The sequence below is a fragment of the Sebastes fasciatus genome, chromosome 5, assembly GCF_043250625.1.
Source record: "Sebastes fasciatus isolate fSebFas1 chromosome 5, fSebFas1.pri, whole genome shotgun sequence".
Lineage (NCBI taxonomy): Eukaryota > Metazoa > Chordata > Actinopteri > Perciformes > Sebastidae > Sebastes > Sebastes fasciatus.
The window spans coordinates 27987279-28013236 of NC_133799.1; the positions used below are offsets into that span (position 1 = coordinate 27987279).

At 39.9% G+C, this 25958-nt stretch overlaps 1 protein-coding gene across 5 annotated transcripts in view; it reads left to right on the plus strand.

The window, feature by feature from the left end:
* Positions 1 to 25958, plus strand: part of exoc2 (exocyst complex component 2) — a 147935-nt gene that overhangs the window by 87717 nt on the left and 34260 nt on the right. For 2 of the 5 annotated variants that reach the window (XM_074636241.1, XM_074636242.1), the window contains 5 exons: positions 2659 to 2778; positions 4305 to 4382; positions 19302 to 19459; positions 21550 to 21726; positions 23140 to 23266. In XM_074636241.1, coding sequence (XP_074492342.1) covers positions 19342 to 19459; positions 21550 to 21726; positions 23140 to 23266 — 422 coding nt within the window. In that variant the 5' untranslated portion in view covers positions 2659 to 2778; positions 4305 to 4382; positions 19302 to 19341. Of the gene's footprint in view, positions 1 to 2658; positions 2779 to 4304; positions 4383 to 5117; positions 5231 to 7233; positions 7352 to 14160; positions 14180 to 19301; positions 19460 to 21549; positions 21727 to 23139; positions 23267 to 25958 lie in introns of those variants that run through there. The other 3 variants (XM_074636243.1, XM_074636244.1, XM_074636245.1) reach the window with 3 other exon arrangements.

Below are 25958 nucleotides of genomic sequence, written 5' to 3' on the forward strand. Positions count from 1 at the left end.
TCCGGGAGAGGGGAGCAGCGGGAGATGGAGCGCCACTCGAAAGCAAAACAAACCTAAATATCATGGGTTTATTTAAAATCTCCCCGTCTTATATTAACAGCAGGGCTACAGGCTAGTGATTAGCCACACATGGGTCAGGGGTTGCTAAGCCTCACTTAATTTTCCTTGGAATCCATATTTTATGAGATTCCAAATGCAGTCAGGGATCGGATTCATTCTTAGTCAATAATAACATATTATTGTTCATTTAACAGTAACAGAGACCGGTTAAAGAGCAGCTATGGGATATAATGAGAGAACATAGATGTGCATGGCCCAGTTTTCTTGATAAATTGCAGCTTTGTGATGGCACATATGTAGATATTGCGCTGATGTGCTTCACAAAGAGACGAGACCTGCCCAGGTTATTGTAATGTCAACACTGAGCATATGATCTCACCGCAGCGATCTTTGACATTGAAGGATTCATACTTGTTTGATGTCTTACAGTTGAAAATGCCCTGCGCAGGAAGGAAGTGCTCACCCACTGGTCGCCTGTTCCATCTTCAGGAGCTCTATGGGAGGGAGGGAGGATTTCAGTGCAATATTTACAGTGACCTTTTCCTCTCACTGGCCAGGGGCCCATGGGAAAAAACTGGAGTGGACAAACAATGAACAATGGGGTTCAGGGATGAGCAATGGTGCCAGCGCAGCGTGTGCCATTACGGGATGTGGGTTGCAGAGGATTTGGGGGGTCACAGCAAGGATCAAGGCACCAGCGGTGTCCCTCAGGAGCACACCTGGAACACCTGCTCAGAAAGCTATTTAAAAACACAACATACAATCCCATGCTCCTCGCTAAATGAGAATATTATTAGCAGTAGGTATAGTTATTTAAAGGAAAAGTTTGACATTTTGTGAAACGCTTATATGCTTTCTTGCCAAGATACCACTCTCATAACTGTTCATTACAGCCATCAGCCGGTAAGCGTAGTTGAGCATTAAAACTGATACTGGCTTATAGCCAAGAACTTGTGCAGCACATAACCCCAAGTATATAACCACACAGCCAGTTATCAGGCCATTAAATAGGCATTATCAGTCGCTAAAAGCACCATAGATGTGGGTCAATAGGGGCCTACTACACCTAATATTATGTTTTATCATCTATTTACATGGTAGATCACTGAAAGAAGGTATAAAAGAACATGACAGTGATCTTTAGCATCCGTGGTAATTATGACAGGAGCAGAAGCGGAGTATAGTAGTATAGACGGCATGAAACTTTGGGGCGACGGATGGGACACGAATCACAGGGTATTCACCCAGGAGGCCAGGTTTTGCATCCCTTGTGAAACCAACAACGCGTAGTTGTCTTTGTGTTCATAAGCGGTGCAGCTGTTTGCTTTGGAGGTAGAGCGGGTCATCCACCAATTGGAAGAACAGCGGTTCCCCGACCCCCGACTTCTCCAGTCCACATGTCAAAGTGTTGTTGGGCAAGATGCTTAACCCCAAATTGCTCCCAAAGGCTGTGCCATCGGTGTGTGAATGAGTATTTAGATTAGTTCCTGATGAGCCTTTACCATCAGTGCATGAATGTATGTGTGAATGCTGACATGTAGTGTTAAGCACTTTGAGTGGTCGGAAGACTAGGAAGGCGCTATATAAATGCAAGTTTATTTACCATAAGCGTTTTCACTTTTCAATAGTTATTTTATGCCAAAACACTTGTCCTTAACTTAACTAAGTGGTTTTGTCAAATGTAAACCTAAAGAAAACCTAAAGAAGTCTTTTTTTGTATTCAAAATATAATGTTTCATCCAGTTTTACGTGTTATAACATGTTACTTTTAAGTTTTGCGTTCACTTTTACAATGTAGTACTGTAGGCTTAATAGGCCCCTAATGACCCACATCTATGAGGCTTGTAATGATTGATAATGCCTATTTAATGGCCTCTGATAACCGTTGAATCGGATGCACCACAACTTGACGTTTTTACACTTCGGTTTTTGTTAGGATTAAACATATAAAGTAGATATAAATATAACAACAGATATAATGTGTTAATGTGGTGGATTTACTTACCTTTGGACAGAGCAAGGCTAGCTGTCTCCCCCTGTTTCCAGTCTTTATGCTCAGCTAAGCTAACCGTCTTCTGGCTCCACCTTCATATTTAATGAACAGATGAGAATTGTCTCATCTCGGTGAGAAAGCAAATGAGTGTATTTCTCAAATATTAAACTATTCCTTTAACTAAAAACAAGGCTCTGCATAAGTGGTTCTTGTTCTTCTGTACTGTAAAATGTTAAATTGATTGATTCACCAGTTGGTATGTGGGATATGGGACTGATGTTCTCCTTCAATGGCAAAGGCTGTACCACTGAGACCAAGATCAAAATCTTCCAGCGTCATTGCTGTAAGTTAATGTTTGTGTAGACAAACAGCCCCTGTGTTGCATCAGCATCTGTGCAAACTCCCAAGTCACAGTTTGATCCCTCAATTATCAGATTACCCCGTCTGATTGGACAACAAGGTTTCCCTGGGGATTGGGCCTTGCCTTATCACAGAAATTCTTTCTGCCCTGCACAATTTGGTGAGATAAATGTAATGGTATCAGTGTTCTAGTGTGTGCCTGGGTGGTCTCTGTTGCATTTCTAATGATGCTGCGCTTTTCCCAGAACAAGTGGAAATACCTCAGTGATGCACCGTGAAAAGAGAGAAGAGGAAAGAAGTAAAGCTCCCACTGGGCCTCAGAATTCTCACACAAAGGACATCCAACACTTCAGAGGAGCATGCAGGCTAGTAACGCTGTTTCTGCTGCATTTAATCTCACATCCACTCTGAGCACAAACCAGATGACCCATAGATCAAACTGCTCATCAATATCCTCATTACTTCTTAAAAGGGTCCCTCAGGACAGAGTTGCATAACCAACAACCCACCAAACAAGTCGGTATGATGTCAAAGGCAAATTAAAAAAAGAGAAATTGGAGAAATTCAGCAAGATCCTGGATGAGTCTATTCAGGTAGTATTATGTAAACAGGTAGTATTATGTAACGGTAGGATGTCTGCAAGGCTGCAGTGGCAGAAGTATTTAGATCCTTTATGTAAGCAAAAGTAACAATACGCCCGAGAATAATTTGCCAAAATGCTCCGTCAATGGTAAAAAGTGTATTCTCCTGTTGGTATTGACTCTTGTTTGAGTTGTTTGGTGGATTGGATGATTGAACTCTCTATCAGTAACAAGGAACAAACAAGACATATTGGCTATTTTACACTTTATTCATTTAATATACCGTCAGGAGCCTCAGTAGCGGTGGAAGATCCATATGCAGCCACAACAGCCTGGCACCTCAACCAGGATTTGTTGTAGGTCAGCCAGCGTGGTTGTGTTGGTCACTCTAACACGTACAGCACGCCCAAGCTGATCCCACAAGTGTTGAATTGGGTTGAGGTCTGGACTCTTGGCAGGCCGTTCCATTCTCTCTACTCCCACAGGAGGTAGTCTGTGATAACCCTGGCTCTGGTGGCGAGCGTTGTCATCTTGGAGGATGAAGTAAGGTCCCAGATTGTGGAGATATGGGATCGCCACTGGCTGCAGAATCTCATCCCGATATCTCACTGCATTGAGATGGCCTTCAATGATGACAAACCTTGTTTTGCCTGTGAGGGAGATGCCGCCCCACACCATGACACTGCCCCCACCAAAAGCTCTTACTCCATCGGTGCAACTATCAGCATAGCGTTCTCCGCGTCGTCTCCATACTTTGACCCTGCCTTCCAACTTTCGCAGACAGAACCTGGACTCATCACTGAACATGACATTCCCCCACATGTTCAGGTTCCATTGTCTGTGTTGTCGACACCAGCGCAAACGGGCCTAACGGTGAAGGGCAGTCATTGCAGGCTTCCTGGTAGCCTTATGAGAATACACTGTTTACCATTGGCAGAGCATTTTGGCAAATTTTTCTTGGGCGCTACCCACATAATCAGTTGTGCTGCTCATCCCACAAATGCATGATCCTTACAAGTTGGACATCATTGTGAAGGTAAATAAACAGGCTTTCCAACCATGTAAAATACAATGACCATTAGCATTGTAACAACAGAGAAATAATCCACCAAACACAAGTTTCCAAACTTTGTTTTTCCAGTATATTTATATAATTTATATCATAATTTACACCTTGCGTTTATCTTTCAGAAATGTGTTTTAAGTCATAGAGCTCTGTATCAATATCAAACTGGGACACAGAATATGCAAAACTATATAATATAAATGTATACATATACTGCTACAGTATTTGTCATTTTATTTTGAAGGCTGTGGCTGAGAGCGGAAAGCCGGAATTGGTCACCGGATACCGGATACAGTGTCTGCAGTAGGAACCGCTGTAAACTGTAAGTTGCTCTTTTACTCTCACATATTTTACTCCTAAATGCTCGAGGTAGAGTCAGAAGTCATTGTGGTAGGAAATGTGGTAATATAAGCGGTTTGTAACATTACGAGGAGCACTAATGACAGCCAATGATAACGCTTCCGGTATAAAGGACAGCTTGCTAGTGAACACAGGTTAGCCTGAGCTAACGGTAGATGTCAAATATGTCAACAAAGGTGTTTCCCTTCCTCTAAACTCACCGGTGGGTTGTTTACTATGTCGCACTGAGCGTCTATAAGAGCAGAGACAGCTGACAGATGCGGCTGCTTGTTGTCTTGCACCGTCTGAACGACAGTATGATTAGCAGAACCAAACTCCATTGAGATATCTGACACTTTAAAGGAGATGTTGTGTTGTTAGTGTGTTGTTAGTGGAGGAGAACATGTCTTAAGACTTTGTCATATCCGTTAACGTCTTCTAGAAAATTAGTCTTATTCGTCTAAAGTCTTATTTAGCTGTGGTCACTGGTATTATTACTGCTACTGTATATCTAATGCAAACCTACAAGACAACGTTACATCTCTCTGCACCTTTCTGCCTTTTACTCTTTCATCTTTTGCTTGTCTCCAAGTAGTGATTCATACAGAGTTCTTTCATACAGTTAATGTAATATTAAGAAAATTGTCTGTGATGCTTATAGTGCTAAAAAAAATCCCTGCAAATATACAAAATATACAGTATCTCCCTTCCTCCTCAGAAACCTCCCACTTTCATCCCTCCTTTCTATCCTCCAACCAGCACTGAGTTCATCTCTTGCATCAAGTGAAGCAATCATGATATGATTATGATAGCTTGAAACAGCACAAATCAGTAATGAGTGTTGTATGTATGAGAGAACCTGCAGTGGATCTCTCAATGGCAATATGATTAGCAGAACCAAACTCCATTGAAATATCTGACACTTTAAAGGAGATGTTGTGTTGTTAGTGTAGGAGAACATGTCTTAAGACTGTTTGATATCCGTTAACGTCTTCTAGAAAATTCAGCCGTGTTAGTGCTCCATAAAGCGGTACTCATTGTCTTATTTAGCTGTGGTCACTGGTGTTATAACTGCTACTGTGTATCTTGCAAACAGGTAATGAAATTAGCACCTGCCATATACAGGGTAAATGTTGGCTGTGGCAGGTAACAATTTCAGGCCACCTGCCACGATGGCAGATTCCTAATATTAAACAAACTATTTGTAACTTTCAGAAGTGCTTGTTAACAGCGACACCTGTGGCCGTTAGTTCAACGAAAGTCAGCGTCGGGCTTGCGCATGCTCGCTCTAAATAGACATGAACAAGCATCGCTCAAAACAGTGAGGAGACACACGTCAGCTAAAACCACAATATCACTCTATATTTCACCTGCTTGGCAGTAATGTTAGCTGACCAGACGAAGGTCTCTCCATGAATCAATGCTGATCCTAGTGTTGGCTATTCCTGCTTCGAGGCTGAAGCAGGAAGAGAAATCAAATCAAATCAAATCAAATCAATTTATTTTTGTATAGCGTCAAATCACAACAGAAGTTATCTCAAGACGCTTTATATGTAGAGCAGGTCTATGACCGTACACCATAGTTTTGAGACCCAACAGGATCCACCAAGAAATGTTATCGTCTCCCGACTGCGCCCGCAGGAAGACATCGGCACCCGGTCAGAGACGGCAACGTTTCTCGCTGCGGAGCCCCGTCACTTCACAAGACACGGAAAAACTCTGTTGGTCTGGAGGAGCTGCAGCAGTTATTTCTGCACAAACTTCCACTGTACATTCACTAGATATTCTCAGAGCTAAACTAACTCTTCTGCAGTGTGTTTAATGAACGCGCGTTCACGTCTAGAGGTGGAGAGAGAACGCGCGCGGTGTGTTAGTGAAGGCAAGCAGGCAGAGGAGCAGTGACTCCGGCCACACGCAAGCGCGCATGGGATCCCGACCCGGTACATTTATACACTTAAAAAGTTACAAACAGTCCCTTTTAAGAAGTATTATTTTTAAAAAGCATTTCCTAAATTAAAAATAGTCAGGGATTAAGGTTACATAATCCATATTTCTACTGTCTGTTACCACTGACTCAGTGTTTACTAGAGGTGTAAGAAAATATTGAGTATTGCAATATTATGTTTTGTGATACTGTATCTATTAATTCTCAAAAACTCTGTATTGAATTCTAATTAATAGTTTACATGCAAAGATTAACTCAGTCAATACTTTATTTTATTTGCAAAGATATGCGCCGTCTGTGATAAATGCAAATGTAGATCCTACAATTCTGATTGGATAAAATAAGTCAACTTTTTTTTTGCTCAGATTTTATGCATTTGGAGGTGTGTTTTTTATACTATGACAGTTTTCCTAAAATTAGATTTTTTAAAAATCGCGATATATTGTCTTGCTTACAGTACCGCAATATATCGCAATATTTTGAATCGTAACCCTTGTATCATGATACGTATGATATTTCCAGATTCTTGCCAATACACAGTCCTAGTGTTTACAATTCTAAAGCGTTCTACATAGACTTCAGAAGTGGCAGACAAAACAATTGTATGTCTAGTAGAAATGTTTAGTGACCTGCCACAGTGGCACGGGAGGAAAAAACTTAATTTTAGACCCTGCTTGCAAACCTTACATCTCTCTGCACCTTTCTGCCATTTACTCTATCTTTTGCTTCTCACCAAGTAGTGATTCATACAGAGTTTATTCATACAGTTAATGTAATATTAAGAAAATTGTCTGTGATGCTTAAAGCGCTAAAAAAAAAACCCTGCAAATATAGAAAAATATATATCAAATCGAAATCAAAACAGAACAGTGTCTCCCTTCCTCCTGAAACCTCCCGATTTCATTCCTCCTTTCCATCCTCCAACCAGCACTAAATTCATCTCTTGCATCAAGTGAAGCAATTATGATATGATTATGATTTATGAAAGCTTGAAACAGCACGAATCAGTAAGGAGTGTTGTATGTATGAGAGAACCTGCAGTGGTTACTCATTGCCAGGTGGCATGATTTCTCTCCCAACGTCTATAAACACTGTGCAGTCCATTCCAATGTAAATAGATTAAGTAACTGCCTTTTAACACAGAAATAATGATTGCCTATTAAGGGCTCTATAAAAACAAAGAAAATGTATTGGACTTAACACCTTGCTTATACTTGGGAAAACATTTCATGTATACAGATGGGAATGAGCCAAAAGAAAGAAATGATCGCACCAAATTACCTCATATGACTCAGAAAGGCAGCCGTCCTTTGATTTGAGGACACTTTGATGAGAATAAACATTAGAGTACTGTAAACGAGGTAATAATGCATCACTACTAATTCTATTAAAGCTGAATTAGGCGAGTTTGGAGCAAATATGATTAAAAAAAGTTATTTTTATAAAACGGTCGCTATATCCTGACAGTAGTACATGAAACAGGTAACCTGAAAATAATAATGTGCCTCTGTGCCCTCCGGTGCTCCTAATGGCATCTGCAAGATTTCACAGACTGGAGGAAAACAAGCAGTCAGAGCTGATCTGAGGTCTGCTATCCATCTGCTGTCTGAGAGCCGGCTGTCAATCACTCGTGAACTTCGACCAAACGGTCAAACTAGGCAGCGCTGATCAAATATGAATCAATATTCTGTTACTGTTACTGCCTATTTCTCGCCTCAAATGTTTTCAGAATCATCTTGTAGCTGTTTAGCTGTAAAATGAGAAAGTTTGTGACCCGGCAGCCATGTTGAGATCAGGTTGAGATGGCTTGAAGGAACGTCGAGTACCGGTCACATGACCGGAGCACAGCCAATAGGAACGCTCTCTCTCTGAAATGACCTGTGATTGGTCAAAGTCTCCCATCACGGGCTAGATTTTTTAAAGCCTTAAAACAGAGCCATAAGGGAGGTGCAGAAGTCTAGTTTTCTCTCAGAACACTTGAATTACAATATGCTGAAAGTTTATTATGGAATTTTTGCCAAATGATGCCAAAAATATACGTTTTCAACCTTGTCTCACTGCCGTGACTTTGTCATACAAAGATAGATTATCTGTACTGAACCAAGTTATTTGTTTATCATTAGCAACAATTTGTTGGTTTGTTTTGCAAACTGTGTATCAGCCCTCCTCTTCATGAATGATGGTGTTATTTTTTCAGTATAACATATGTTAAAGGGACTGTTTGTAACTTCCTAAGCGTATAAATGTACCGGGTCGGGGCACATGCGCGCTCGCATATGCACGCTCGCGTGTGGCCGGTGTCCCCGCTCCTCTGCCTGCTTGCCTTCACTCAGACAGTGCGCGCATTCTCGCGTACTCGCTCCACCTCTGAATGTACAGTGGACGTTTGCAGAAATAAATGCTGCAGCTTCACCAGACCAACAGAGGTTTTCCGTGTCTTGGGAAGTGACGGAGCTCTGCAGACGTTATCGTCTCGTTACCGACCGGGTGCCGGTGTCTCCCTGTTCACTCAGGCTGCTGGCGGAGGGAGACGAGTTTCTCGCTGCAGAGCTAATAATAATAATCTTTTCATTATTATATATTATTAATCCGCTGATTATTTTCTTGATTAATCAGTTGATTGTTTTGTCTATAGAATGTCAGCAAATACTGAAAAACACCTGTTTTAATTTCCCACAACTCAAGGAGATGTATTCAAATTGCTTGTTTTATTTGACCAACAGTTGCAACCCCAAAGATATTTTCATATATCACAAATAAAAGCAACAAATCTTAACATTTGGTATTGTGGCGTCCTTCAGTTGCAGCATGCTCCATCATTTAGTGGTGAAAATTGCGAGTAGAAATTGAGGTTTAGGTAGAGCTGCATCAATTAATCAATTAGTTGTCAACTATTAAATTAATCGCCAACTATTTTGATAATCGGTTTGACTATTTTTAAAGAAAAAGTAAAAATTCTCTCATTCCAGCTTCTTAAATGTGAATATTTTCTGGTTTCTTTACTCCTCTATGACATTAAACTGAATATCTTTGAGTTGTGGACAAAACAAGACCTAGATCTAATAGATTAATTGAGAAAATAATCAACAGATTAATCAACAATGAAAATAATCGTTAGTTGCAGCCCTAGTTTTAAACACCTGGCCTACATCGAACTGTGATCAGATGAGTCAAGTTTGGTATTTGGGCCTTAAAGATCTTGTTTTATAAAAAACAATTTAGTTGCAGTAAGCAATGATAACTTGAGCTCAACTTATTTTGTTTTAGAAAAGTCAGATCAAGCGAGTGTTACTTTGAAATCAAAAAAGCACTATTTCAGCTGTGGTTGCACATACAGTTGTTTTCTAGCTGGTCTTAAATAGGCTTTTTTAGGGGAAACCATGTATGTTTTTTCAACTGATTGATTATATGAGAGAGAGAGAGTGAATGAGAGTAACTGATTGACAGGTTGGTTGCAGACAGGCGCCACGTCGCAGGAATAAGTTGTCATTGAGCTCCTCCATCATTTGTGTCGACGTCCACTCTAACAAGTCCTCAGCCATTCAGTGAGAGCCGACAGAGCTCTGTGTATGTCCTTCTCCTCCCCACAGTCAGCACTGCTTGCTTGGCTGGGGGATGGCGGGGGCAACGCTACTCTGATCCATTTCCTGCCCCCCTCCCGGGGCTCTAATTGAAAAATTTGGGTGGCCCTGCTTGTTTGTTTTGGTGGAATGTGGTGGGTTATGTTTTTTCGAGGCTTTTCCTCAGTGCCGCTGCTCCGTAGACCTCGGGGTGAATCGAGCGACGGGGGTCAGGCCGAGCCGTGTTTGTGAAGCGGCACTTCTCCCTCACCCCTGTCTGCTCTCCGCGGTCCGCCCCACCTGGTAGCCTCCTCCCTGCTGACAGGCTTGCTGGGTCCACTGGTTTTCACAGTATGGTTTCTGTGACCCAGTCAGACCTGGACAGACAGACAGAGGAGCTTTGGGCTGGGAAAACAGGTCACAGCACAGCTCAAACAGACAAGCTCAATACTAATGGAGTGAGTCCTCTTATATAGTGTAGATTCAGACTTATGGAAACAATTAGTTGATAATAGAGTGACACAATTTGACACAAAACAAATGTATAATTGATCTGGGCGTCTTAATTGCTGAGTTATGTGATAGTAAACTGAATATTTTGGGTTTTAGATGGTTAGTCAGACAACATTTTTAGACATTACATTAGGCCTTACTATAGGCATTTTTTATATTTTCTGACATTTTATAAACCAAATGATCATTTGATAAGTAAAATTATTGTTAATTGCAGCCCTAATTAATTATATAATTACTCAATTTCCAGAGTAGTATTCAACAACCATTTTGGTGATCATTAATGCCTTGTAGTTCTCAATTATTGACCTTAATTTATTAATATTTATTGGTTCCAGCCTCTCAAATGTGAGCATTTGCTGCTGCTTTTCCTTGTTTCATATTGTAAATTGAATACCTTTTAGTTGGACCAGGCAATATAACGATATACAATTATATCAAAATGTCTATCGTAAATATTTTTCTATATCATTTCTATTGCACTGTAGGCTAAGCATATATTTCATTTATTTTTTCTCGATAATTTGACTTAAAACTGTTATTTTAATTTTGCACTCGTGCTCTTAGATTGAAAAAAAATACTTTTAATTTCAAGTATATAATTCACACAGGAGTATACAGTAATGTGCTTTACCATGTGGTTATATAATATAGACTATTTATATATTGACTTACCAGAAAAAATGCCATACCGTGATATATATCGTTATCGAGATATGAAATTACCTATATCGTGATAAAAGATTTTGGCCATATCGCCCAGCCCTACCTTTTAGGTTTTGGACTGACTTCTAAGACGTCACCTTTCTACTATTATTAGGCTACTTTTTACTATTTTTTTTACCTTTACTAATTGAGGCAATTTTGAGAACATTATTCTGTGATAATTTTGATATTCTGTTAATCATTCAGTGCCAAAAAGTCACTGGTTTCAGCATCTCAAATGCAACAAATTGCGTTTTTTTTTTTTTTTTTAGCATTCTATGATAGTAAATTGAATATTTGGGCGTTCTGAACTGTTGGCCAGTAATCAATAGATTAATTGATTATACAAAGTTAATAATTAGTTGCAAGCCTAAATAAAAGTGTAGATTTGTATTGTAAGCTACAGTGTTTGTGTAATTCATGATAGTATGTGACTGTGAAGATGGTTCTCACGCTGGTGGTGTGTTTTTTATGTAAAGCAGCAGAGTTACAGCTCATGAAGGTTCAAATCTCTCCATTTCCCAATGTCATTGGGCAAAGCCGCCTGTCTCCAGTCTCTTAATCCTCTGAAAACATCTTCCTGCATCTGCAGGCCTATACTTCGTATTTCTGTTTATTGTTCCAGGATTTTTATATGGGAAATTGGGGACTTCAGTTCGTTAGGCCTGACTCTGAAAAGCACTTGAGACTGACAAACAAACAAACAGACAGCCCTAAAGATAACAAAGCTTGTGGGCAGACATCATGATGGTCGGATAGCGAGCCAGAGGCGCACATCTGATCGCTCTGTCCTCTTTCTCTGTCACGAAAGACTCCATGAACGCCGGGGCCGTCTGCGTGCACCGGAGATGCTGACTCATTGTGGAAGAATGATGACTGGACAGTGGTCGCAGGCAGCATCTGTTTCAAACAGAACCTGCGCAGTTCATGTAATCCATTTATATGGAATACGAGACAGTTGACACACATTATGGTCAATTTGGCTACGTTGCCCTCTCCACATCTTAAAGGCATGTGGCGGCCCGGGTGTTAGCGAACACTGTGGGGGATTGTTCAAAGCTTCGTCCAGCCTGTGTGATCAGACCAGTCATCTCAGGCTGGGTGATGTTTGGCCCGCTCTGTCCATTCAGAGGAGACGGGAGGGGGATCTTTGATGGAATCTGGTGTTTGTGTAATATTGGGGAGCACGGAGTGAAATGGTGTTAGTGCGTGTGTGTTCGCAGTGAGTTAGCTGCTCTGATGGGAGACGGAGGGGGTGAGGGTGATGAGCTGTCTAAATGGGTCCCTTTGTGCCCCCTAAACCCATCACACTCTCTCTTACACACACACACATCCACACACACACACACATCCACACACACACACACACACACACACACACACACACACACACACACACACACACACACACACACACACACTTGCCAATCACTGCCATATGTGAGTCACCTTTGAGCTCAGAGCAGCATATGATCTAAGGTATGAACGCCTTATTCATGAGATAGTCATGCAGACAGCAGTGTGTGTGTGTGTGTGTTGATATGGTGGCTCAGGTAGATAGATTCCTGTGTCCGTGGTGCTGCAGAGAGTTTGTCATGTTTTGAAGTTGTTGAAACAAAAAACTTGCAAAAGGTCAGAGTTTGGAGGACTTGTGGTGTTTAAACCCCTGGCAATTCATTTTGGTGCATTATTAAGATGCTTGTTAATCAGACCAGATGTATGTCTTAGGTATACCTTCTTCCCTTTATTTGATAGCCCAGAGTGGAGACAGACGAGAATGAGGGGGGTTGCCATGCAACATAGCTCCCTATTTGAACTAGGGACATTACAATTACATGCCTTAAATAAGGTTGGGTGATCATTTTAGAATCGCAACTAACAAATGCTTTCGTTTCTATTTTTTTAATTTATCAATGAAATTGTTCAGTGTATGAAATGTCAAATAATAGTAAAAAATGTCCAGAGACCAAAGTGATGTCTCATATGTCCAAAACTCCCAAATACTCTATTTACAATGATGCAGTCCACAGCTTAGAAAAGTCCTCACATTGGAGAAGCTGGAATCAGCAAATGATTAATATTTTACTTATAAATGACAATTAATGATATTGAATCATTTTCAATCTGTCAAATAATTAATCCATTAATGACTATATTTTTAAATTCTAAATAATTGTATGTTATAGTTAATCTACTTTCAGTTGAATAATATCTTGTTGATAAGATCATTTTTGCACAATCCTGTGTCCAAATTAATGTCCAAGAATATTGTCTTAAAACCCTTGCAAAATTAGTTAATGCTTTTGTATGTACTGAAAGACAGTTCTGGCAATGAACATAAATTATATCATTTTATATATTTTTTTATGTTATTTTTTTTATTTTAATATTAGAAATATTTTCTTTGTATAGTGATATTGATTTCAAAAATATAAGTCCATTTTATTTGCTGTTTTATTTTTAGCACTATTCATCCCAATTTAAAACCAATTTTCTTTTTGTATTTATGTATTTTAGTGTATTTATATGTATATAAAATTGAGTTGCCTTGTTTAGTGTAAATGCTCTTCCCTTCAGGCCCGTTATTCACGATGTGCTTGAAACAAACATTTGTGATGGATCAGACAGTTTACCAGCGAATGAGGAAGACTTGCTTTGATGCACCAGAGCGTGTACTTGAAACGCAAAGCATCAATATCACAAGCTTAAATAATTGTATAAGCCAAAATCATGATTGTGATTATGAAATTATTTTCTAGTAGTCTTCCTTCTTCGTCGTACTTTTCCCATGAAAAATAAATTCAGTGCTGCCATCTATAGCCCAGACCATTGAGTACAGCGTTTTTTGGGCTGTACTGCGTGTGGCATGTTGGAAATTAAATGGTTTCATGTGACAAAGAGATTTGTTTAGAGCTTTAATGAAAAGTCTTTCCTATGTGTCTGCATGCTCCAGCACAAGGCCAAGGAAGGGCTGTCACTTGTTAGCAGCGCTGCAAGAAGATCCCAAGCCTCAGACTTCCACAGCTACCACACAGATTAGAGCCAACCCTGCTGTTTGTAAGTCAGCCTCCAAGGAAAACAAACCTGCCTTTTTAGCCCTATTACTAGAGAGAGAGGTTGGGGTTGGGGCTGGGGGGTTAACGGCATCATGGTTGGAAGAGAATCGAGCGAGAGAAGAGGGGCTAAATCTGGTTGTGTGTTGTCATTGATTAAATTTAGCCTTCACAGTACCACATGGCTTGACACATGTTGGAAGAGTAGTGGGGTCTACTCTTGTGGGGATCCTCTGATGCCCCCTAGAGGTTTTTACCTTTATCCCTCTTGTGGAAAATGCTGCCCACCTCATAAGTTTCCAGTTGGAGCTTCAGAAACCTTTTCTTTTGTTTTCCTCTTCATGCTACTTTAAGGAAAAAATTCACTCAGTTTGTCCCCGGTCTGTATAAAGTTATACTTTCTATTCCCTAGTTTACAGGGTATTTGTGGTGGTGTGTGACATTAGACTTGTGCAAGAGTCCGCTTAGTTTCTGCGTGACTTGTTGCATGTGTGTGTGTGTGTGTGTGTGTGCGCACAGCGGTGTTATAGAGAGGGGTCTGGGCAGTGTTCCCGTGTCCATGCACAGCCCCCAGAGTAAAGTAAACACAGCGGCTCTTTTCTCATCCCAGCCGTCAGCAGGCTCTCCCCAGGCCCGCGCCAGAGACCACACACCCAGACCACACACACACACACACGCACACACATATATATATACACACACACACACTGCCCAGACCTCTCCGCAGATCCTTCCACATACTCGCATACACACAGACCACACAACACTCAGCTCGGGCCCCTCGCACGCAACCTAGCTGAGCTGTCATTCTGCCCAGCATGTGAGTGTGTGTGTGTGTGTGTGTGTGTGTGTGTGTGTGTGTGTGTGTGTGTGTGTGTGTGTGTGTGTGTGTGTGTGTGTGTGTGTGTGTGTGTGTGTGTGTGTGTGTGTGTGTGTGTGTGTGTGTGTGTGTGTGTGTGTGTGTGTGTGTGTGTGTGTGTGTGTGTGTGTGTGTGTGTGTGTGTGTGTGTGTGTGTGTGTGTGTGTGTGTGTGTGTGTGTGTGTGTGTGTGTGTGTGTGTGTGTGTGTGTGTGGGCAGGCTATCTGTGTGTTTGTGCACGTGTATTTCCAAGATGAGGGGAGGGGGGGGATAATCTAGAAACACTCCTGGAAGCAGAATCCGAATTGTACAAAATAAAGATCCCAGTCCTCTGCTCATTGCCGCTCCCACTCTAAACATATGGGATTGATGAAGGTTACACCGAGCTCTTGTTTTAGGCCTGTTAACCTCTTATCTTCTTCATGTCAGATCCATAGCCCCTCCATTTCCTCTGACAAGAGAAGGGCAGCAGCAACAACATGAGGCAAATCCCGTTGGAGTTTTCTCGTTAACTCTAGGATGTCAGGGCGATGGAGGGGGGGGACCTGTGGCGGAAAAGTTTCCCAGAAAGGTTCCTACTCTTGGAGGTTTTTAGGTCAATACATGTGCTGCTGTCCCACTCTAGATTTGTATGCTTCTGTGTTTTTGTCGTCCCGTACTTTTCTCTACATAAATTGCCACGATTTTAACAACTGTAATGAAAATGTGAGGTCTGAAGTCTTCTGATATTTAGTTGGTGCCATGAGCCAAATATTCAGCAATTGATAGATCGCGAGCTGGTGGGACTTCAGTGTTCAGTAGGGATGCACCGATCCGACCTTTTCAGTCCCGATAGCGATACCTGAGCTTTGCGAGTACCGATCCGATACCAGTGTTTCATTAATAAGCTGTATGCCTCACTGTGTGGAAGTGACCGGGATCATTCTTTTTATGTGTAAGGCATCATCAGGCTTGACTTAAACTTTGCTTTCCTAACTTTGAAAAAAAACAAAATGTGACCAGTAAATACATAGATATAAATGTATTTAATTGTAACGTATTATTAAAATAATAAATTGTACATCAACAACTTGGTAAAGAATCTTCAAAATTACCAGGAATTAAAATTCAAGTGCAAACCTTTTTAATGCAGCAACAAATTGGTCAAAACTTGAACAGGAATTAAAATTCCAGTATATAATGTGTATAGTATCTAAACATAAAATTGAATTGAATAGATCGGCCCCATTGTCACCGATATCCAATCCAGCTATTTGAGTCAGTATCGGCCCGATATCCGATCCAGTATCGGTACATCCCTAGTGTTAAGGAGGTTTTCATATGATAAGTCTCTTAACTGATTTGTCAACATTTTATTGACCACTAATAGTGCTACACAAATACTTTATTAGGCACACCTATCCTGTACAATCTCTGCTCTGCCATAAATTCTAACTGCACAAAGTTTATAATGTTCAGTTTTTGGTGAAATTGTCGAAAATGTGTAAATTGAATAACATGTTTATTACTGATGTCATAGTTAAAAGTGATGTTTTACTGGATTGTATTATATTGAAAGGTGTTTCTAATTTTTTGTACTTCATTAACATACATGACCGGGGAAGAATATTAGAAATATCTCTGACCTCAATGCTAAAACATATAATTGAATAAAAACCTTGTGTCCGCAAAAAGAAACTGAACATAAAAGTAAACTTTATGGCAGGACAATTGTATTGTGTTGTACAGGTGGTGTACATAATAAAGTGGCCACTGAGTGTAAAGCACAATGTGTTGTCACTGATGTTTATTTGTACTCACTATGTCTAATGAGATGGTTGTGCGCTCACATGGCGCTGCAGCGTAAAGTCAGAGGGCTTCACTATGTATGCTACTTCGCTGAATGCCATCAGAGTGCAGTCCTGTGAAGCAGGGTTGCAACTAACAATTATTTTCATTATAAAACTTAAACTTTATTACAGTCGTCATATACATACAGCTACATACATGAAATTTGACCTCTGCATTTAACCCATCCTAAGCATTGTAGGAGCAGTGGGCTGCACTTAAGCACCCATGGAATTCCAATAAGGAATGCTTTGATAAATTAATTAATAATTTGGTCTGGTGTAAAGTGTCCGAAAATAGTGACAGATCATCAAGTCCATCCGTCCAAGGAGACGTCTTCAAATGTCTTGTTTCTTCTGCCCAACCGCTCAAAAGCCAAAAATATTCAAATGACAATAAAAGCATAAAAATTGTCTCGGGTGAGAAGCTAAAACTTGTCGAGCAATTATGATTTCAAAGATTGTCAAAATAGTTGCCAATGAATTTTCTTTCGACCGATTAATCAACTAATTGTTTCAGCTTTATTATGAAGGTGACGGCTCTTGGGGTCATGCAACATACATAATTCAAGCACACATATTTAGTTTTTTTGGGATTGAAACTTTGTAACAATGAATTTAATTTAAACTTTACTAGCTTAATGCACTATTAAAAAATAAAGAAATATATATATATATTTGTTTCGTATGGCCCTATTTGCATATCAGGCGACCCCATGAGGTCTTGACCCCGGGGTTAGGAAAGCACAGACTAATCGTTGAAGTCATTTATCAAGCCACAATGCCAAACATTGTTTGTCCCAGCTTCTTGAATGTGAGGTTTATCTGCTTTTCTCCGTTTTATATCACTGTAAACTTGAATATGTTTTTCTGGGAGATTGTGATTGTGATTTGCATTTTGCGCTATTTTCCAGGGTTTTCTCGAATATCATTTTTTGGGATTTGAAGGTATTTGAAGCTTTGTGGCGCAGCAGGCTGACGTGTTCTTCTGCATATGAATAATGTTGTGGGCTTATTCCTTATTGCATGGGCTATTTTGGATTTATACAATATTATTACATAGTTATATATAAAAAATGAAAAAATAATTTTAACGAAGCATTTAATTGGAGGTTGATTACCATGGTCGACGAACGAAGCTTCGAAGCATTTTGGTCAGCCCTACTATTTCCTACCATTTTATAGACCATATGATTAATATAATTTAAAACAACGATAGATTAATTCCTAATTAAAACAACCATAAGTTGCAGCCCTGGTTTATGGCTCCTGATGCGTACACTGGCTGCTGCAGGCGTTGAAACTCAGAAACTGTACAGGAAAGTCTCTCTAACAAGTAGACAAATCAATGTCCTGCTCTGTCAGTTTCGATTTCCTTTAATAATGGCGCCCCCGTTGGCTCTTGGAAGTCTTCTTGCACCTCAGTTGTAAGCCTACAGCTAATTAACGACCATATAACTGTACAAAGGGTTACCACCGTGAACTTGCTGCAGGTCCGGTCCGTGTGAACTCCTGCATTGTTTATGGGGAACGTGTTTTGGCTATGGAGCAAAAGGGCGGAAGCCTCGCTCATACTATTCCGGAGAGTCCAGATTGGTCAGCCTCTTTGAGACCTGGCAGTAATTTATTAGCAAACATCTGTGCTGCTGAAATACATCCTTTCATTTTTTCATTTGGAATCTTTCCCTCTCTTCCTTTTGCTCCGCCACGACATGAACTGATTTGCATGGGTGCTTCTTCGTTGGTACCATAATCTGTACTGTATTGCGTGGGCTTATGTGGAATGATTGGGGAGGCCAGGTTTATTTATCCTTCGCTTTGAGGTTTACATTCTTCCTTTCCTCCCTGCTCTCTGTCTGCTCCTTCAATCTTGGCTCCCTTCTCTATTTTCCTTATTATCTGAGAGATAACTGCTGTAATGCATACATTGTTTGGAGACCTGCAGGGCGGGAAATTAACACTAGCTGCTAGCCAAAGGCTGTTCCAAAAATCTAAATATCTGGGTGCCTTGTAATTCAGTAAAGGCGGCTGGTGAATTTAAAAAAAAAAATTGATTTACCGTATTTGTTATTATCAGGAGAGGTTTGTTCACCAGCTGCAGTTCATAGTTGACATAAATGTTATTTTGTATCCCCTTTTTAACACCTGCTGGTATTGTTTACTCCAGACAAGTATAGTTAGTACTAGTCTAGTATAGTTTAGTGTGTTTTGTGTGGACAATTTTTGTCCATTTTTACAGCAATAATTTGGCTATATTATATCTTCCTAAGCTATTTCAGCTTCCAGAGTTATAACTAATGATTATTAATTGATTTTATATTTTTTAAATAGTGCATTTTCTTGATACTCTGATCATTTTATTATCAAGTTTGTTGAGTTTTGTGTTACTCACCACGTCGTCTTATGCATGTCTCCCTCTGCCTGTCTTTTTCCATGTCCAGGTGCTGATCGACCCAGTGTTACTGTATACCTCAGGCCACCATGTCTCGTGCCCGTCAGCCCCCGCTGGTCACGGGCATCTCGCCCAAGGAGGGTGCGGCTTGGACCAAAGTCACCATCCGTGGAGAAAACCTGGGCACGGGCCCAGCCGACCTCATCGGTAATGCATTTACTGTATAACAACGTGACTAACCACACACGCAGCTCCGTCTTGGTAGAATGTTGTAGATTCTATGTTTGTTTAATTTTTTTAATTAATTTCTTCTTTAGAAATAATGATTTCCATGGGAAATGAAGACATCCGTATTCATCCTTTACATTCCTCCACTTAATATTTTTTCTTTAGTCTTACTTAATAAAGTATGTATCTAGGTATATAACTGAATACGTCAAGATAAATATACAGTCTATATATATTTCTTAGATCACGACATACTGTAAATATATAATATGTCAACACATTATGTAATTAACATTTATTTGTTTATGGTAAACGATAATTCTTAGGTAATGATTTTTACTGCTTCTTTCTCTGTGTAAGTCATTTTTTGTTGAAGAAGAGGGACACTGATGTTGAGTAAATATAGCTGTTTTATTTTTGTCATCTAATTTCTGCTCGGGTATGTTGAGTATTTTGTAACTTGAGTCGTATTAACTGATTTTATTAACTTATCCATCAACAAACCACAGCGGCCCCCTTTTTTAAACAGGCTGGTGTAAAGTTTGTTTTTGTTTATATGATACGTAAGTGGACAGGACGCCAGATTCTTTTTCCCCTCTGGAATAAGAATTTCTTCACTTTTTCTCTATTTAGGTTTTACAAAGTTGAGTAAAAAAACTGTCTAAACTTAAGCAAGTTAAATGTCAAGTTAGTCATTTTTACACGTATTTTATGTAGCAATAATGAACTGTTTAAATATCTAAACTGGCTGTATACATAAATGTTTAACATGTTTAAATATGTGTTGCACAATAACAAGTAAAAGAGAAAAAGTTACTCCAAATTCTGTTCACACAAAGCAAAAGAAAAGTAATTTTAAAATTTTAAAAATCTATTTAACCATTTCATTTTGCAATTATAATTTGCGATGCATAATTTATGAATTTATTATACATATAAAAATATTAAATTTGAAGTGTTCTATAAAGGTTTCAGTAAAAAAAAAAAAATTGTCCAGCAACTTTAGTAGAGAAAACGAACTTAACAAAAGACTACTGCAGACCAACCAAATAACAATATTAAGATACTGTTATGTAACTCAATTTTGCTTCTTTTGCGACAATTCTGCCAACTCCCTGCAACATTTTTGTTTGTGTAAATATTTAGATACTGTATGCCTTGTTTGAGAAACTCAAGAGATTATTAACATGCATTAATGTGAAAATATAATTGTCTTTTTTATGATTTTCAAGAGACACACACACACACACACACACAGACAGATGGACTACCTCCATCTTGTTCTCATTATGTGTTTGAACGTCACACGTTTTTCTGTGCCGATATTTTCCCTCATGTTCGCCAATTCCTCCTCTACCCCTACTTCTTTGGTTTGAGCGGAGGTGGGGAAGGGGGGGCAGTCCACACACTGCTCCATGCTTGGAGAGCCGTGCTCTGGCCAGTGATACAGCTCTATTTCTGACCATGAATGTCCCTGGGGCCTGGAATTGGACAATTAGATATGCACAAATGTGTGTGAGTGCTTATGTATTCAAACAAAGTGGCCAGCAGAGAACAGAGGCAGGAAATGGGGCTCTAATTGGCATATTATTCACGGTTTTATGGGCTATTTGTTAATCAGCTTTCACAGGCTTTTATGACATACACACGTGAAGCTTTCTGAATCCCCTCGGCTGGAACTGTCAAAGTAATCCCTGTGTCTGTCTTCTAGTGTCCAAATAGTTTTCAAGAGGGTTTAAAAAGAGGACGACAGATGTAGGGGCAGAGTGCACATTGTGCCAGTAATGGGCCACTTAGCACTGAAGTGTCACACGTTAGCTTAAAGGAGCTGAGTGAGAGGAAGGAAGGTCACAGCCACCCACGCCCATCGTGACCCCAACTTGAACTCTGACCCCCTGGTGACAGTTTGACTAAACTTGCTGATAGACGCCAATTCTGTCTGAGTGAGCTCCTCTTGTTAGAGATTGTCTGTGTGTGTGTCGGTGCTACACATTGTTTATTTGTGCTGTCACTGTGTGGCTGTTTCTCTCACCCTTCTCACCTTTTCCCCTCTTTCTCTTCCGTCTCAGGTCTGTCGATCTGCGGCCATAACTGCCTGCTGACAGCCGAGTGGATGTCAGCCAGCAAGATAGTGTGCCGCGTAGGACCTGCCAAAGACGACAAGGGAGAGATCATTGTCACCACCAAGTCCGGGGGTCTCGGCACCTCCACGGTCTCGTTCAAGCTGCTCAGGCCAGAGAGGATTGGTAAGACTCCCAAGACTAAACATTTCATTTGCTAGCCTTGACAAAATGCGACGAAAAAAGTTGCAACTTGGGACTGCAGCTAATGATTATTTACATTAGAGATTAAACTCTCTTATTTTTGTCTTATTTGTGTAAGTACATTTAGAGAGCTGCATAAAACCGGAGTCAAATTCTTTATATGTATGTACTTGGCAAAATAAATCTGATTCTGATTATTTATTTTTTATTTATTACTAAACTGTTTAGTCTAAAAAAATGTCAGAAAATAATGAAAAGTGCATGTCAGTTCCCAGAGCTAAAAGGGAGATCTTCATTTTTTTTTTTTTTCAACCAACAATTCAAAACCGAGAAAAGCAGAAAATCGTCAAATTTAAGAGGCTAAACTGAAGCGTTTTTTCCTGATAAACAATGAAGACAAACGATGAATTTATTTTAAAAATAGCTGCTGATAAATTTTCTGTCAAATAATTAACAAATTAAATTTATTTAGCCCAATACGGAAAGTTTGTCCCAGAGGACTTTACAATCCCTATGACACCCTCTCTGCAACCTTGATTTGGATAAAGACATTTTTTTTTTTCCACAAAGCTTTTTTATCAGGACAATAACAAATGGCAGAACCTACAGGAAGAGCAACAGAGGAGAGATCCTACTGTGGGCTCCGTTTTCTTAAAAAAAAACAAAAAAACACACACACATTCAAAAAGTCAATTAAAAAATGTATTTGTTCACCACTTTAGCAACACATACAGTACATTGCATTGATAAAAATACACAGGAAATAAATAAAACACATGCAAATTGAAAAATAATGTGCTGAACACACCTGGTCATGTGATTTGTGTGATGTGATTTACTGAAGTCAACCACGCGAATGAGCTAACATTTATTCGAATTTTAACAATCTGATTCCAATATTATGGGAGATACTGGCCAGCATTAGCCTTTCACTGATGACTTGTGTGTCTGCTGGAAACTTCAGTTTCTCTAAATGACTTGGAGCATGTCTGTATTTGCGGCACATTTCTTAATGCTGCGTATATGTTGTCAAATTGGTGAATGTGTTTCTCTAATTGGTGAGCGTGTTTCTCAAATTGCCTTTTATTTATTTGCAGTTTTCCCTGAATGCGCGATGCGTGTGTTGTCGAAGTGAGAAGATATATATATTTCATTTACTTTTGTTATGCTCATTTGCATGTAGTTTCTGAAGTTGCAGTGGGTTGAGCAATCTCGGCCACTGTAGAGGACCTAAACATGTAATGTAGTATTCTGTACATACTTATGATTCTGCATAAATGTGCGTGTTTGTATGTTTGAGAGAGGGTACGTCTGTGTGTGTGAGCGCACATCTGGGACATGTTGTTGAGCTCATTGGCGCGTGTCTCTCCTCACTTGTCCTGCCCTGTCCTGCAGGTATCATGGAGCAGTCCGCTGTGTGGGTGGATGAAATGAACTACTACGACATGAGGACTGACCGCAACAAAGGCATCTCCCCCCTCTCCCTGCGACCCAGCAATCCACTGGGCATCGACGTAGACAAGTACGGACGGAGAACACACAAACGCACGCACACAAGCATCGCTCGGCACAATCACACCGCCGTAAACACACGCGCCCTAGTCATTGAGTCATGGTTTACATCCCTAAACAGAGACAAACTCTCCCCATATGCAGGCGTTTGAAATATTATGCCAACACAGCAATGGCTGAACGGCCTCTAACCGCTGCTCGCAGGGAGTGGAAACAGAATAATTGTGTATAAAGCAGAGAGGACGGCGATAGAAAGGGATTTGGAAAGAACTAAAGCAGCGTCCCATACACACATGTTTGTGTACCGCCTCGGAGCAGGCGGCGTGGTGCTGCCTCCCACGCGCCTGGCAGGGAGTGCAGCAGTTGTAATATATAGTTTGTGTTGTCAGGTTCTGGCATTTCTGGGTTAGTGTTTGTTTGGTTTAGAGGGGCCGGGGGCAAGTGACCGCTCGTGGCCAGAGACAAGACCCCCGTAAACAGGCTGTACCATTCACTCGTCTGCCAGGATTGCGTTAAACATCCAGCATTAAAAGTCTACACAATTCTCTTTGACAGTAATGTGTTGATCTGATACAGGGAGAATAAAACACTCCTTAACCCTTGTGTTGTCTTAAGGGTCAAAAATTACCTGCCACTATGTTTCACAGCAGAGAAAACACCCTAAATGATCATTTTTCAACTTGAAATTCAATGATTTTTCCTAAAGTGTTCCTAAACGCTCGCATCCAGTTAGGACACGGTGTTAAAAAAAAAAAAGAGAAAGCGAAAAAAGAAAAAATTAAACATTGCGTTGTTTATATTTCCTTGAACTCTGTACACCACCAAGGTACGAAGATTGTCATAGGGTCATTTATGACCCGGTAGTTATAAAATCATTTACCATTTCTTGGGCTTGTCCCCTCCACGGCCTCAAACATGACTCAAGTTCACAGACAAAATGAAAAACAAAAAACTAAAGGACTGTAAAACAAATACATGTTACATATGCTGATTTAAGTTGATTGATTTATGTTCTTCACATCTTTGGTTTTGTATCTATTATTATATTTTATTCTTATTTATTGTTGTTGTTTTTACACTTTGTGGGGCTGTGGTTACAAAATAGGAAAACACTAGTATTATGTAGTTGAATTCCTCATTGTACAGTGTAAAAGAATGTATAACTAAGTTGCCAAAAAAGTTCAAGACTGTTATTGTTTCCCTTCAGTCTTTCTGAACTGTGAAGAGAGAAAACCCAGATAATCACAAAGTTTGTGATGAATGATAGGTTGTTTCTTCGTTCATAATAGATTTGGGGTATAAATTCAAGTTAAGCTGCTTTATTTTAGGGGTTTAGCAAAGGCTGGTGATTTTTGACCCTTAGGACAAGCGGAGTATGCAAAATGTGAAGACTTCACAAGGGTTAAAGCATTTAATCGGAAGCGCTGTTTGTTAGTAAAAGAGCATCGCTCGATCTTTGTATGGTGATGTCACTGAATGGTTATTCAGCTGTAGATGTTTGCACCAGCTGTGTAAAACGTCATACTTGGCCTAGATATAATGTAATAAATGGAGATTGAAAAGTCACCAGATTAAATTTGCTTGCACCACACAAACTAGTCTGTACGTTAGTTGTTACGAAATATCTCCACATGCTCAACTGCAAAATTACATCAATAGTGATGCAAGATAAGGTCTGTTTGGTAGCGTAAATGGATTTTCCCCTCACTCTGAACTTTAATGAATTGAATACAATACAATATAACCAAGTAATACTGGCCTTTGCAAGTAACTTCAATATATCGCTTGCTGCAGTATCTTCAGAGATTATGTTGTTGATTGCTGTGTGATTACACAGTTCTATAGATGTTTCCTAGCAACTGATTTACATATGACATTCCTTAAGTTTTTAGAAGTGCAACGCACTTTAGTGAAACACAGTTAGAAGTTACTAAGCACATAGTTCAGGACTTAAATAATAAATCGGCCCAAATAATCGGTTTCTCGTCATTTGGTACACATTCCACAGTCTCTCTCAGAGGTGGATAATGATGTATTACAACACCTGAAAGCTACGAACTTGTCTTAATTTGTGTCTTCTGCAAACTAAACACATGCGAGAGCTTACAGAGGCATTGAATCATATCAGGAAGCTGGACAGTGCCCTCAGCTCTCCTTGTTTACTTTCATTCTAACACTATTTGAAGGTACAGAAAAGGACTCCAATGGTCATTAAATGTAAGATTAGATAGTTGCACAGACGTTGTATGGGACTGTCTTCCGTAGCCATCCGAGTTTGGGATCTCCTGAGCTAATTTGAAAACAATGAGGATTATAAAGGGAATGAGACAGTAGCATTTTTTTTTTGTTGTGCTGTATTTCCCTCAAATACACTCACTCCTTTTACATTTAAATGTTTTCTTGAGTGTGAATTTTTACCACAGAAAAAACTAAAGGGGTTAAAACACTTAACTCTGATCTTTGATACAGATACTGTATACATTTGAAGCTTGTAATTTCACTCATCTTAACCATTGCAACATCTATTTGTAATATTATGTCACATACATGACTGAGTGTGTATGTGCTTGTACTTACTACTGAGTGCTTCTGGTTTTCTGTGTGTGCATACGTCACCTTACTTTACAGTACTGTCGGTGTGTCGGTTTTTCTACATATATGTGTGTGTGTGACTGCAGAGTGGGTGGTGGTGGTGGAGGGGG